General features: G+C 38.7%; 1 protein-coding gene across 1 annotated transcript in view; it reads right to left on the bottom strand.

Moving 5' to 3' along the window:
• Positions 1-492: 492 nt before the first annotated feature.
• The window catches only part of LOC149267138 (hsp70 nucleotide exchange factor FES1-like), a 76549-nt gene continuing 60686 nt past the window's right edge, over positions 493-16355 (bottom strand). Inside the window, exons 4-7 of the mRNA XM_089431553.1 lie at positions 9610-9737; positions 9239-9397; positions 8958-9146; positions 493-1071 (exon numbers count right to left, since the gene is read on the bottom strand). Coding sequence (XP_089287679.1) covers positions 868-1071; positions 8958-9146; positions 9239-9397; positions 9610-9737 — 680 coding nt within the window. The 3' untranslated portion in view covers positions 493-867. The remainder of the gene's footprint in view (positions 1072-8957; positions 9147-9238; positions 9398-9609; positions 9738-16355) is intronic.

Here is a 16355-nt window from a genome sequence, read left to right on the forward strand (position 1 = left end):
AGAGCATATTGTGTATGCCATGTGGTGTGTGGAGTTTAGTCAATAATTAATCATGATGTTTTGTAAGTTTTAATATGCTGAAGTCACTGGCTTTATCCTATGGATAAAGAAATGTGAGGTTGAAAACAAGCCAAACTTCAAGCATCTATCTTTCAGAAGTTTTCAGAAAGATTCTCCCAAGTGTACTGGTATTTTATTTTTAATAAAAACCAGAAACCAGCGTTTTTTTTCCAGAGGTAAAAAAATTGGAAAGATTATAAATGTCAGTTCATAGAGATTAAAAAGTTATTATAGAACAGAAAAATAAATTATGAGAATCAAATGCAGCGAGAGAAACCATAAAACCACGCGTGATGTATATAATTGTCAGCTAATGAAGCATGATCTCAAAAAAGTTATGCAAACATCTTATGTTAACAAATGTTTTGGCTAATTATGTCAAAGAAGAATTCAACATCATAAGCTGTTAACTAAAAATTATAGTTATTGCAATGAAAAGGCACAAATACGAATATCACTTTGCATCGGTTTGCAAATAAAATATTAACTCCTTTGGGTTATCGACTACATGTTTCGACAAGTGCCAAAAACATGGTTCCACAAGTGCTGGAAATATTTGTTTTAGTACTCTCAAGTTAGACATTTGTATCAGTACAATATACTAAATTACACTAATATCTAGCCTAGCTACAAACTTGGCTGTAACATCTAGCCTAGTATACAAGCTTGGCAGATATCCAACATAAACAAAAACGCCTGAATATTTAGAACCTCATGATTTTTGGTTCTGAAGATATACAGAGCAAGGAATGACGCACATTGAGAAAGGGATCCAATAATATTTCTTCATGGATCCAATAGTATTTCTTACAATTTCTTGCGTAACATGAATTCCACTTCTTGACGCTGTGCTTCTATGTCTTTCAGAAAGTCTCCCTGGTTTTCATCTCGCATCAACTCTCTAAGACGAAATCTAAGTCTCTCCAAAGCCAATTCCAACTGACCAAAATCTCTCAAAATTTGGACATTTTTATCACTAACCTGCAGAAGACGACTCAATGCCACCAAAGCCTGCAAAAAGTATATGTCAGTCTAGCTTATGAAGTCCTCAAAGTAAAAGGTTCTTGAATAAAACAAGTTATATTACACTCAAGCAAAGAATAGCAAATGAACAAGCCTTTTTCTACACGTGCAAATAAAAGAATAATATAGACTCCTTTACCAAAAGAAAAGGATCGAGGCAGGAAAATATTTTTTAAATGCATACTTCTATCCCCTTACACTTGAAAGACAAAACCAAGAAAATTGTCTATTATCTGCCAATTATACACTTTCCTAATTCAATGTTTTTCCACACAAAACTGAAAATTTCCCTTATAGCAGTAAATTTTAACAATTAAGTGTGTATTAAACCAAGGACATGAATGTAATGTTTACAACAGCCTAATTTCTTCCCGATGCAGCTATGTTAATCACAGTTCGTAAAATACATAGATACCAAAATTTTCAGCCTTCGAATATGAACTTCAAAGTTAAACACCCTTACCAGAATTTGTGACTACGTCGCAAGAGCTAACATGATAATTACAACAAAATATTTTGTTTAAAGTTCATAATCTTGCTTAGAAGGCTAGAACACCTTGCTTCAGTAGAAGTTCTATCAGAATCAAAATCACATATAAAACCTAACCCTGCAATGCTGTTGATTTTTATAGGTTCTGATCTCCTGACTCCTTATTTCCAGACCTTGCTTTGACTTGCATAGAAGGATCAAATAAGGATCAAATATCTTGCTTCAGTAAAAGTTCTATCAGAATCAAAATCATATAAAAAACCTAACCCTGTACATCTGTTGATTTATATAGGTTCTGATTTCCTGGCTCCTGATTTCCAGACGAGTGCCACGCCTGCACTGGATTCTTCTGCCGATTCCAATATAATAAAAAGTGATCCTACACTACTGTTTATATAGGTTTAATCTTTGTAATAGAATAGGTTGTTGCATGTGGGCCTAATGCAGTACAATTCTAACTGTATGGTACAAAAATAAAAATACAAACCAAAAGTAGTCCACCGTGAAAGTCAATCACACTACAAACATCTTTATAGGCTATCATGATTGTTATTCAATGTTTCTTACTTCTTTTCTACAATTTTTGTTGCATGGCAGCTGTACACTATTCCTCTGCAAAGACTCCGGAAGAGAGGAGTTGCATACGTCTGATATCCACCTTTCATCACTGTATACTTTGCAGGAAAAAGAGGGGCCAGCCTTCACCATAAACATTTGGCTCGTTTTGAGACAACATCGCCCGGAAATTTACCCATTTCTAAACTTTTCAGTCCTCTCACCATGGTCCATTACTTAACCACAATCGATTATGGTTTCAAATTCAACAGAATTTTACAAATCTTGAGAACGTATACATTTGAACTTATGTGTTCTGAAATTATTTAAGTTGTGTTGAGATCAACTGCTTGCGTCTTTCTGACAACTTGGGCTTTCTAAATTTGTGACATAAAGTGTGCTTGAGTTCCAAATGGTTGCCTTGCACAACGATTCCTATTCAAGGAGACAATAAGATAGCAATGGATTGTGAATTATCACGATAGTATCACCGAAAATCCCCTGGCCAATATTATTGCCGGTACTTATCACGATAAATTTCCTGAAATGAAATTATCGCGATAATTTCTGTAATTATCGCGAGATAACACAAATTATCGCCCTGCTGAGCGATAATTTGGTTTAAAACGTCCATGTCCGGTTTTTTTTTGGTCATTTGGGTTTTTCTCTTGCTGATATTGAGCTCTGAATGGACAAGCGACCTTGTGACTATTTTTCAACCAGCAAAGAAGGGGAATCTGTAGTTTTATTTGTCCTTAGCTGAGGATTTGTGGAGTGAATATCTACTCCAATGTACCATTTCCATTTTTTCAGGTATGTAATAAAAAAATTCCCTTCCTTTTCTTTGTTTTTCAAGATCTAGTATAGGGTATGCAATGCCCATTAGATATGCCATTTTTTCTCTCTTTGAATGGATGATTTAATAATTATGTAGCTAGGGTTTTTCTCTCTTTGAATGGATGATTTAATAATTATGTAGCTAGGGTATTTTAATTGGAGCATTTTTTTATGTTTTTTCAATTTTGTGGATTTGTATTATATTTCAGAATTTCTAATTCTAAGTTCCCCTCCTTTTTTTGTCCCATAGGTTTACAAATTGAATCAGTGCTCTAGACTCTAGAGTCTACACATTTCAAGAATCAAAATGCCAAAGCCATTGGATCCAATGTGGGAGTATGGTCTACCCTATGAGGGTCATAATAAAATGAGGTTGAATTGCAAGTTATGTGGTATGGAAATGTTTGGTGGAATCAGCTGTTTGAAATACCACCTTGCTAGAATACCAAGGAATGAAGTGGAGCTTTTCCCAGCATCCACCCCAAAAATTATCCATATTGCAAACCAATCCATTTTTCAAATGCATAAGAAGAGAGATCAAAAGGAAGAAGCAAGGCTTGAGCTTGCAAATAGATCCACAAGATTCTCAGGAGTGGGGGCAAGCCAACCCTCGAGCACACACTCCGCAATGCCTAGCCCCTCAGCATCCTCACCTTTCTTTGTGCTAAGATCTGTGCCTAGGGGGAAACCTTCTATTCAGTCAATGGTGAAATTGAAGGAGAAGGAAGAGGTTGAAAAAATTGTGGCGAAATGATTTCTATGGAGTGACATACCATTCAACATTACCAAGAACAAACCATTGTTATCAGAACCGGACCGGAACTGGTGGAACCAGTTGGTCCTGCTGTTTTTGGCCCAAAACCAGTTTGAACCGGGCCTCTGAACTGGAATAGGTTGGTTCGATACTGAACTGGACAGTTTTGTAACGGAACTGGCCGGTTCGGTACCAAACCGACCCATTCAGGACCGGTTTTGTGCAATTTGTTCCTATGCAAGCCAACGTAAAAAAAAAAAAAAAAAAAAAATTGCCTTTTTTTTTTTTTTTTTCAGTTGGTTGGCCCACTTCTAAGTCTCCCCTAGGCTAGCCTAATATTCAAGCCTATGGCCCTCAGCCTAATAATCAAGCCTATGGCCTTAGTATTGCTATGCAATTCATGGTAATGTTAAATTCTTAAAGTAAAATAATGAAAATGAAAGATAAAGGAGATTGTCACTTTTAACATTACCATGAATTGACTCGGGATGTTTGAGGGTGGTTCCAACCTCATTGAATTTCATATGGAGAAAGTAAAATTTTAGATTTCACTCAAAAATTAAAATCTAGTAGAATTAACAATTTTTCAGGATTTCAGGATTGGGGGGATTGCAACGTTTCCATTGGATTTTGTCATGTACAAGGGTATGGAACTAGTATTTAATAAATAGCACCAAGCCCTCTATGTACTTTGATGTTAGTGGCATTGGTTTTCGAACTCCTCTATCATGACTCCACTAAAAATGTACCCATTACTCAAACAAAATAGTGACATGACATGCTACGTTTTTTTCCATCTTATTTTAATGCCTAAATGGTTATATTGATGACGAACACCAGAATATAGGCAATGATTTTGATAATATGTAGGCATTTGTTGTAGCATGATTTTTTTTGGATGCTAGAGGCCATCTAGAGCGTATTTGTTGGTGTATTTTCAGTTCAGAGATGGATTGCACTCAAGTGCTTTTTGGTTATGTGCACCGTTACATGCTATGTAGATGAGAACTTTTGCATATTTGTGTATAAATGGTTTGGATTCATATGGATGCATATGAATATATATGTTTTTCTTTAAAATATGAATATTTTATGTGTTTTTGGTACACTGGTGTTTCTTCCGTCTTTTTACCGGTTTCGACTAGTCCCAGATCCACAAGGTTTTTCGGTTCAATTACCAGTTCGGTTTTGATAACATTGGAACAAACCATTCTACCATTCAATGTTTGAAGTTGTTGTTGGACAAATCAATGCTCCCCGTGTGTTTCACGACATGGACTAACTGCCTCTCATGGATCCTTATCTCTGGCGATGCAATCGTTGACTAACACCTGTGGGTTTTGGTCTAACAGCGATCGTGATTCCCAACAAGTGGTATCAGAGCGAATGTCACGAGTTCGATACACACCGAGCTGGAATTGGGGGGAGATTGTTGGACAAATCAACACTCCCCATGTGTTTCGCAACATGGAGTAACCACCTTGTGGATCCTTATCTTTGGCGATGCAATTGTTGACTAACCCCTGTGGGTTTTGGTCTAACGACAATCGTGATTCCCAACAGTTGTTGTCATTGTTGGTCCAGGCTACAAGGTCCCTTCTTATAATGACTTGAGAGGGCATCCCCTTCAAGGAGAAAACACAGATTGCACAAGGAGATTCGCTAAGTTGAAGGAATCATGGGAGATCACGGGATGCACCGTTATGTCAGATGGTTGGGAAGGGCAGGTCCATTCTGAATTTCTTGGTTAATTGTCCCAGGGAGACAATGTTTATCAAATCTATTGATGCATTTGCATTTGTTAAAGATGCACAGTTTATTGGATAACTTCATTCAGGAGATAACGCTGCAGTATGTTTTCCAAATCATTACAGACAATGTTGCAAACTATGTTGCTGTTGGAAAGTTGCTCATGGAGAGGTATCAAAGCTTATGTTGGACTCCTTGTGCCACCCATTGCATTGATTTGATGTTAGAGTGCATGGAAAAATTTCCTTGGATCAATGAAATTGTTGAGTCGGCTAGGAGTGTTACAAAATATATTTACAATCATAAATTTGTTCTAACACTCATGAGACAGTTCACAGGGGGAAATGAGTTGGTCAGCCCTACTATCACACGTTCTGCAACTAGCTTCATTTCTCTTCAATCTCTCTGCAATTTGATGTTGGAGTTGCAGAGGTTGTTTCTCTCAGATGAGTGGAATGTTTGTGTCTATAGCACTAAATTGGATGGGCAAGCCATAGCCCAACTTTTGAGACACAACCAGAGTTTTTGGATGGGAGTGGAGGAGTTGTGTGCTATCAATGAACCTTTAGTAAAGGTTCTTCGCTTGGTTGATGGTGAGAAGCCCACAATGGGCTACTTGTATGAGGCCATGGATAGGGCCAAGGAAGCTATCCATCGATACTATGAGGACAAGGGGGAAGAGGGATTCACTAAATGAGATGAGATATGGGGTGTGATTGATGAGCGATGGAACAACACTCTCCATCGTCTGATTCATGCAGCAAGGCTCTACCTCAACCCTGCATTCTCTTATGCATGTGGATTTAGGTTTGATGCAGAGGTTATGGATGGATTTTACCAATGTATTCAGAGGATGGTGTTGACTTCCGTTGAACGCAATGAGATTTCCAAACAACTTGAGGTATATAAGTTGAATTTTGGGACATTTGGGTATGATATGGCTATCCAAGACAGGACTGCTAGGATGTTAGGTAAGCTACAAGTAAAATATATTTCAATTTTCACTTTCAAAAATGTGTTTCCTTTCTATGACTATCTATGATTTGATTTGAAATTTTTTACATTTGCTACTTAATGCAAAATTGAAATACAAGTCATTGTATTTCCTTGGAAATTTGAATCCTTTTCATTTATTTGTTGTAGACGTTTAGTGGGAAAACTATGGTAGAAGAGTCCCAAAGCTGCAAAAACTTGCCATTCGAGTGCTAAGTCAAACTTGCAACTCTTCAGGGTTTGAGCACAATTGGAGTGTCTTTGAAAAGATACACTCCAAAAGTGCAACAAGTTCGAAACTTAGAAATTTTCGAATTTGAATTTTTAATTTTTTTTGTAAGTTCATTAATTTAATTTATGGCATATGTGGGACATCATCCTAAATCCTGATTCCTTTGATGATTAATCACAAAATGCCCCTCACGCAGATTAGATGTCTGTTGCCTCAATGACATGGTATATGTCTACTATAATCTTAGGTTATGGGTCAAGCAGGTAAACAAAGTACCTAATACAGATGCCATTTGATTGGAGGCACTTGACGCCACGAGTCTGTGGAGGGTGGAGACCGAGAAGCCTATCATGGAGGAGGCACCTGAGTGGTTGGAGCAAGAGGATGAGGAGGAGGAGGATGCTCCAATTGTAGGAGAGACAGATTTAGAGCAGGGGAAGGATATTGAATTTGAGAGTGTGCCAGAGCCACAACCACTGCTACCACAACTACCTCCACAAAGACTGCCAACTAGGTGAAGAGGCGGAAGACCTTTGCCTATAAAAAGGGTATCGGGAATCATTGAAACTTGATATTTGAGTGCATCATGATTAGCCTTATAGGCTTGTAGTATCTAGATGCCTCATGATGATCATCTCATGAGATACACCTTTTTGTTTTGATGCAATTTTCTTTGATCTTATTAAGACTTGTGACTCAAGAGAATCAGGACAGATATCATATTTTAGTATCAATGTTTGATGTACCACTTGACATCTTATACATTTTATATAGTCATTTTATATTCATATATATGTGACAATGTGTTTGTTTGATGTTGATGTTGTTTTAAAAAATTAGAATTTTGAAAAAAAAAAGTGAGTATTTTTTTAAGATTCGCAATAACTTCCCTGATATTGCCAATAATTAAAATTTTGGACCTCAAGCGATAAATTGTCTATAACGATAAATGTAACATTGATGGATACACCTGTGACCTATATATGTGTTTCTCACTCTTGAGAAGAAAAATCTCCATAAGGAGATACTGAATCACCTTGGTGATGTATGCAGTGTGCTTCTAAGAGAGACAATGATAAGTGAATTGTTGCCTTTCAGTAAAGATTCCTATTTGAGGAAAACCAGGAGATGATAAGAAAGCAATGGACGCACCAAATGTTGCCATAACATCATATGCTCTTTCTCAATCTTGAAAGGGCTTCTCTCCATATGGTGATATGGAATCACCTTTGATTTTTAGCAGTGCAACACATTTTAATGTACTCTATAGGAAGAATGACATCGGTGACCTTTGCCTATAAAAAGGGTATCGGGAATCATTGAAACTTGATACTTGAGTGCATCATGATTAGCCTTATAGGCTTGTAGTATCTAGATGCCTCATGATGATCATCTCATGAGATACACCTTTTTGTTTTGATGCAATTTTCTTTGATCTTATTAAGACTTGTGACTCAAGAGAATCAAGACAGATATCATATTTTAGTATCGATGTTTGATGTACCACTTGACATCTTATACATTTTATATAGTCATTTTATATTCATATATATGTGACAATGTGTTTGTTTGATGTTGATGTTGTTTTAAAAGTTTAAATTTTGAAAAAAGGGTGAGTTTTTTTATTTTTTAAGATTCGCAATAATTTCCCTGATATTGCCGATAATTAAAATTTTGGACCTCCGGCGATAAATTGCCGATAACGATAAATGTAACATTGATGGATACACCTATATATGTGTTTTCTCAATCTTGAGAGGAAAAATCTCCATAAAGAGATACTGAATCACCTTTGTTTTATCCCCTCTGTGATGTATGCAGTGTGCTTCTGAGAGTTACAAGGATAAGCGAATTGTTTGCCTTTCAGTAAAGATTCCTATTTGAGGAAAACCAGGAGACGATAAGAAAGCAATGGATGCACCAAATGTTGCCATAACATCATATGCTCTTTCTCAATCTTGAAAGGGCTTCTCTCCATATGGTGATATGGAATCACCTTTGATGTTTAGCAGTGCAACACATTTTAATGTACTCTATAACCAAAAAAATTCAAAAAACTTTGTGTATAGTATATACATCTCAACACAACAACAACAATACTAAATCTAAGATGCAGTATAAGACTAAATTTAAACTAATGAAGCAGACTTTCAGGAGAAATCTGCCTTGATGCAGATTCTGCCCTGAGTTTCTCAACACATTGTTTATATCACGTAATTTCAACCCAGACAAGCTGAAATTTGAGAGGGGGGGTGGGGAACAACCTTCTCTTGTAAATCTAAATCAGGCACTGTCATCAGATCCACTACTGATTTAAGGTATTCTTTGCTAGCTTCAAAAATACTCTTTGCTCCACTAGCTTCTAATTCGAACTGTTGCTCAGCTAAGTCGGCCACCACAAAGACAGATTTCCTCCGCAGCCGAATGTCACTGCTATCATTGGCCATGATATCCTATCAACCAAGGAAACCAAATGAGTTCAATCTTGTGTGTGCCCTTCGATCTGAATATTTGGAATGAAATCAAATTCTAATTAGCATATTACCTGAAGCATATGAGCTCCCCCTTCAAAGTAAAACACAGCTTGCCCATCAGGATTGTTTCTAATTATCGCTGAAACTGCATAAAGGGCCTTAACTGCCTCTTCAGAACAGCTTGATTTCACCATCCCCATTAATTTTGGCAAGACATTTAGTTCAATTATCTGCAATGCATTTGAATTTAGCGATAGATTAAGATATAAAAAATAGATGTTATATACAATATAAAGATGTCATACTGAAATAGTGCACTCTTTCCCAGACTTCTGTATGAAAAAATTCAAAAGAGCCAAAGGTCCAAACTCTAAAGTAAAAATTGCTGTGCATAATGCAGATTCTTAGCAGTTTTGAAAATGAAGAGAAATTAAAAGATTACCTGCTTTTGGACAACAGGATTGTTATTACTTGCTTGTCCAAGAACCCATGCAGCGATTGTGCGCAGTTCTTTCTCTTCTCTGTTAAGTTCTTTGACAAGTGCAGTGAGTCCTCCAAGTTTATTCAAATCTGCATCGACCAGAAACAGTGTTTAGGTAAGCAGGATACAATTACAAATGCCTAGAATCTACCAGTAAACTATCACATCAATAGTATACTCAATCCACAGACTCAACTAGAAATCAAAACTTTACAACTCTATCCAAAAATGTCAAAAAGCAATCTATAGGTGAGGAAACCCAAAATGTTGAAGCATATCAATAAGAGCACCTCTAGAATCTCCTATCCAAGACCATCCAGACATAGAAGAAAAGATTAAGTACAAGAAATCCCAGAGCTTTAAATGGCAGTCCATATATAAAATAAATTTGAAAAAGGAAACTGAATAATGGGAACTTGCAGCTCATAGAAACGGCTAACAATGTCATGGTGTAACCATGCAAAAATGTGTGACAAGTGTCTGTATCTCTCCGGACCACTGCAAAAAAGAGTGCACAAGTAGCTACCCATATCCTACTTATAATAAATCTTACTGTCAACAATAATAAAATCACATAAGACTTGCAGGATGGTGATTGCATCAAAAGGAACATTCTACAGCCCAGGTGAGGGAGGTGTGTAACGTAAGGATGTAATGCTAATGTCAGCATGTCAGCCTAAAATTTAAAAAAAATGAACTAAACTGATAAACTATTAAACAGCCTAGATCCATATTAACCCCAGATCTATCAAGCGCCAAGAGGGATTAAATCCCTCAATGTGCAAACATTTTCTCAAGCTTTTGTATCTCAAGGAATTTGATCTCCCTTGGAGCTTGATAGATCCAGGGTTAAGATGAACCTAGGTTGGTAAAATTATAATGCCACTAATCTCTAGATTGCAAGTGCCTATAATCTCAACGTATAAATAACAAGAATAGCCTGTGCCAACAATGTAAATAGCTCTCGAGTTACAGACAGAGTGTGAATTAGCTATTGCACAAATCCTCTCATTGCATCTTCTGGAAAAACGATCAGACTTACAAATTTTCCAGCTTAAATAATAGTAAAAGGCCAGTCATGTATGGTTGGAACAAAGCTGGTAATGAAAAAGGCCATATGTATGCATCTGTTGGAAATATCTAGAAGCCCCCTTAACTAGTTCCCAGATCCTTTGGAAGATTGGCTGCTAAAAATAGTCACGTAGCAGTGTGACCACAAATCCAACATACCCCTTAACTCTAGGGGATGGAAAAGCTTGAACATCTTGTGAGCATATTAGGGCCATGTTACCCACCAAAAGTGGGTACCCTTAGGAGAACTTTTCTCCTAATCATTTATGATCTTCCTCCAGCCAGCAGCCAGCAGCCCCTGACAGCCACTTTGTAGCTGATGTAATGTGCCATTTTATCTCCGCAACCTGCATTAGTCATATGTTTCCTCGCCCATTTGTCAAGAATGCATGTTAGAAGGTGGGCAATCCGACCCAAAAGGTATATTATTCATTGTGCAATTGAGTGCTTATGCTTGTTTTTCACTTGATCATTTTGGCATGGGTTATTGGGTGACTTGGAAGAAGGAAGGGCTTTGACCGTGGTTTTGTACCGTCACCTTAAATGGGGGATTAATCTTCAATCCTAGTCTAGTGGGATCTCCCCTATTGGCCCATGGCTTTAGGAAGGGCACAACTTGGGAAACCCCAATTTTGGTAGCACAGTCTTGTTTTCCCATTCCATATTTATCACTTCCCTCCGCACATTACAAGCCTTATATTCCATCTCCCTTCTCTAGGTCCACATGATCATGGGTCCACTAGGTCTAGCACTCCCCCTCCCCTTGTCCACATATATGGTTCAGGCCTGGAAACATTGCCCCAGAGATTGATGTAGTTAAAAGATATTTAAAAGAATATCCGCCACAAGCAAGAAACGAAAGAAAAAGAAAATCATAAAATGCAAAAGATGGTCAGAACACTAATTATAACACGTGTGCAAAAGCCAAGCATGAGCTCTACCCCTTATCATTATGGCCATCACCCTGGTTCCTAGGGTCAATGATTGCCCCATCACATCATAAGAGGAACCCATGCACGTCCCAACTCCTGGTGGGCAATGAACTGCCCCACCTTTAAGGGTGATAATTGTTATACATCATTCTTAGCATGCTCTCATTTCCTAGAGCTTCAAGTAGTAATACAAAAAAAATCAAGAAAAAACAAAAGTCAACTAAAGAGGGGTGGAAAAAGCAAAGATTGGGGTAACTCGTGCATCCATGATTGCACCCTCCTCACGTCTGTACACCCAATATGTGGACTTCCTCATTATTGCTACCCCTTTGACCATAGCATTTGGCCTTGACCCCTTCATCCCCATTTTGTTCCATCATTAGTCACATACCACCTATTGATTGAAGGATGTACCAAGGACATGTATTTCCCCTTATTGGATGAGAACACCTAATAGGGTTGTCTGTTAGCCACTCCTACGTAGGGAGGTAACACTATTACGTGATTGAAACCCTGAATTTGGAAGGGAAGCCCCATATGAAGTATCAATTTGCCCTTGATAACAAGCTTGGTTCACTTAGATGCAATAATGATTTTTGTACTTGATGGTGAAGCTGTAGCACTGGACATTGTGTGTGATTGGCAGGTGGTTTTCATCATGGGCTACGCAACTTAACTAGGGCCCAAGTCCACTAGAGGAGCATTATGACACCCTACAAGTGAAGGGTTGAGAGCCATGGGACTCCTATCACTTGAGGAGCATCACTCCATTCCATGGGCACCTATAGCACCCTAGCAATCTGTGCTTTGCCCCACATTATTCATCAAATGATGCACTTGAACCAGCATGACCCTAGTCGGCTTAGCAGTGTACACATGGTTTGCTAGTTGATTCGAGGCCCAGATGAGGTTTGTCTCACCCTTGAGACATGAGAGGGATAGCACCATCGTCTGAGCCCTCAACGTTGGAGCAAAACCAAACTATTCTATCACCAGGAGACCAATGAGACCCATTTTGTGCCCCAAACACAAAATTAGGGTCCACGGGATGATTTGCATGGAGATTTAGGGGCCAACCCCTAGATCCTAATTTTTGGAGCCCTTTACACTCGACTTTGCACTGGAGGAGCCCAACGCATATCTTAGAAGGGCCTATGCATGCATGATATCAACATTTCAGCCACTTTTGCAGGTTAATTCTTACTCCTGGAAGATTTTCCCGAGTGTTGGAGAGACATTTTCTCAGTCAACAGCAAGCATGACGGCTTGATTGGCAGCAATTACGTGCTGAGCATGAGAGGGTCTGCACAGAGGTGGCACAGGGCCAGCACAGAGGGTTTATACGGCTAGCTTTTCAGAGGACAGACTGAGCCAAGATTGCTTGGAGCGAGGGTAAAATTCCCTCAGATATTTTTGCCAGTATTTTCTTCAGATAGAATCGCCAGTTTGGCGACATTTTATTATACTCAAAATTTGTGTTGCTACATAATAATAAAAACCCTCACTGTTGCACCGGTTTTCCCACATTGGACATTTGTCCAAAAATAACGGTGTAATATTATTGTGTCTGCTAGCATTTCTCAGTTTCCAGCATTTGTATTTCCGCAACGTTTATTTTAATTTGTGAAGAAATTGCAGTGTGATTATTTTGATATTAATCAAAAAATTAACAAACTGAATAATGAGTTAGGAGAATTAATTCCAGTTGTTGCATTTTGAGGAATTTTCACATGTTATCAAAGCTTATTTGATAGGTGAGAAGCTCAGAGGTGGAAGAGAGAAAATTTCATTGTTCAGAGGGAGCAGCAAGACGAAATTTTCAGGGGTTGCACAGTGCCTAGCTAGGTAGTGTGAATTGTTGTGCTGGAGTTCGATTTTCAGTTGCAAGGTGGCAGAAAATTCGATTTGTCCAGAAAAGTGATTCCAACAAGCAAAGGGAGCAGCAGATCGATATTTTCACTGAGTAGATTTCTTGTATGGGAGCAGAAGGTTTTTGTAGCAGGCTGCTAGAGCAGAATCAGCACCGAGTGGAAGAGAAAGTGCACACACACAGGGAGATCAGGACAGGTTGGAGGGAGCATCCAACTACATCATCTCGAAGGCTAGGATTTCCTTCCTGTTAGATGAGCATGGCCTGAAAACCTATGCAGAGAACGTTGTGGAAGTACCTACTGATGCAAATCAACTGAAGAGTACAAGAAAGAAATGGCCAAGGCGAAGCAAATGATCCTAGATGGAGTCTGGGACCATATAGTCTCACATATATTTGGTATGAATATTACCAAAGAGATGTGGGATGCTCTCTCAAGGCTATATCAGAATCCTTCTGAGCAACGAAAGATGTTCCTAAAAGAAAAGTTGAGGAATACAAGGATGCAAAAAGGTGAAGGCATTGATCCCTTTCTCACCAGAATTCAGGATATCTAGGATCAGCTTGCAACCATAGGAGAAGCACCTCAAACTACAGAGCTTATGTGTTTAGCCCTGAACAATGTCTCAAAGAAATTGGAAATCTTCATCCAAGGCATTTTGGGACAGAATACATTACCAGGGTGGGACAGCATGTGGTCAGACCTGCAGTAGGAAGAGATGAGGCAATCTCTAGTAAAGATCTCCATCAGTTGCAGTAGCAACAAGGGATCGAAATGTGTGAAGGGGGAAGACAATGTGGCCCTTGCATCAAAGGGGAAAGCAAAAGGTCCCAGTCAAGGACAAGGCTCGCAGGGAGAGAAGAAGAAGAAGAAGAAGAAGGATATATATAAGATCAAGTGCTTCACATGTGGTGAGTTTGGCCACTACAATACTCAGTGTCCTGAAAGAAAGAAGGAAAAGTAGGAGAAGCAGGATCAGGCGACAACATCCGCAGAGATAGACAAGTTATCCTCCAGGTTGGAGGAAGATTTCGCCATTTTTACAGCTATAAATCCAAGAGTGAGGTGGGGCGATATGGAACTTTAGTCCCAGAGTTGCACAGATATTTGGGCAAAGTCCATTGAGATGAACATCGGATGGTGTTTCCTCATGGGTCATTACCCTTGCTATAGGAGCCCACAGTATTCAGTAGTAGGAGGACCAGTGTCAGTTGAGGCAGTCAGTTCTAGAGTGACAGTTGCAGACTAGTGGCATTAGATTTTGAGGAGCGCAGAGCAGTGTTGACAGCAGTGCAGGAGGCACAAAGCAGAATCAACAGCAACGCAAATTCCCTGGTCACAGAGTAGAGGCTAGTAGCAATCAGATGCTTAGGAGACAATTGCAGCACAGAGATACGCTTGATTCAGTATTTTGGATGCTTCTCAATCGTAGAGTTGCAGCAGCAGCAACCTGAAAGGGAGTATTAGTTGAGTTGCAGAGTTGGCAGCAGTACAAGATGTACAATGCAAAGTCAGCAACAACACAGACACAGCAGCATGGATCAGTTACAGTCAGTGGCAAATGAATCAGAGTTAGCACAGTGATTGATGCACAATTGCAGACAACTACAATAGTCAGACATCATCAGCTTATATGGAGGATGTTGCAGATACAAGGTGTTGTGGCAGATTATGCAGCACCTCTTCCTCGCTAAGAGGGAGTGTTAGTTTTTGTATCATCAGATGGTGTCCTAGTCTCGAGACTTTGTGGAGAGGCTAAACACAGGGGTTCTAGAAAAACCCGAAAATCGTTTCTTGAAATTCCACTTAGAGATAGCTCCATTAAATTAATTGACCATAATTAAAAATTTCCTACGTTTAACTTAGGAAAAATGGTTAATTAATAGTAACTAATTGAGAAAGGTGAGAATTCTCTAGAAACTCACACAGATCGACTTGGAGATGATCTCAGCCATCGATTAAGTTTTAATCTTAGTCGTTGGAGTCCCAATTGGAGATTATAAGAAGAGGTCGATGGGTAGATGGAGAATACACCAGTGCAGATACTCAGTGATTAAGGCAATTCAATTTTGCAGCGGTAGGTGAATCAGTAGCGAGATTGAGCCAATGATCGAGTAACAAGTGGCAGAGGGGCAACATAGCAGTATTCCAAAGGAGTTTTCAGTTTCAGAGAGCCAGAGAGAGGAGGTCGAAATTATTCTCTCAGAGGTTGCGTAGGGGCTACGCAGAGCCTCAAGATAGGCAGTTCGATTTAGCTGAAGGGAAGGTTGTTTTCAGTTCCAAATGCCGAGAAGATTTTCCAAGGTGCCAAAGAGACATTTTCCTAGTCAGCAGCAGGCGAGACAGCTTGATTGGCAACAGTTCTGAGCTTAGCATGAGGGTCTGCGCAGAGCGTTTGGACAGCTAGCTTTTCAGAGGTTAGACTAAAACAAGATAGCTTGGAGCGAGGGTAAAATTTCCTCATATATGTTTTCCAGTATTTTCCTCAGATAGAATTGCCACTTTCGTGACATTTTATTGTACTCAAAATTTATGTTGCTACATAATAATAAAAACCCTCACTATTGCACCAATTTTCCCACATTGGGTTTTTACAAGGACATTTTTCCAGAAATAACAATGTCATATATTATTGTGTGGGTGTGTGCTAATATTTCTCAGTTTCTAGCATTTTTATTTCCATGGCGTTTATTTTAATTTGTGAAAAAATTGCAATGTCATTAATTTGATATTAATCAGAAAATTAATAAACTAAATAATCAATTAGGAGAGTTAATACCAGTTGCTACATTTCGAGGAATTTTCACAAGATCTAAATCTTCCATGAACTTGA

The sequence above is a fragment of the Pinus tabuliformis genome, chromosome 6 (assembly GCF_031772625.1).
Source record: "Pinus tabuliformis cultivar Carrire ecotype Pingquan chromosome 6, CPIR1, whole genome shotgun sequence".
Taxonomy (NCBI): domain Eukaryota; kingdom Viridiplantae; phylum Streptophyta; class Pinopsida; order Pinales; family Pinaceae; genus Pinus; species Pinus tabuliformis.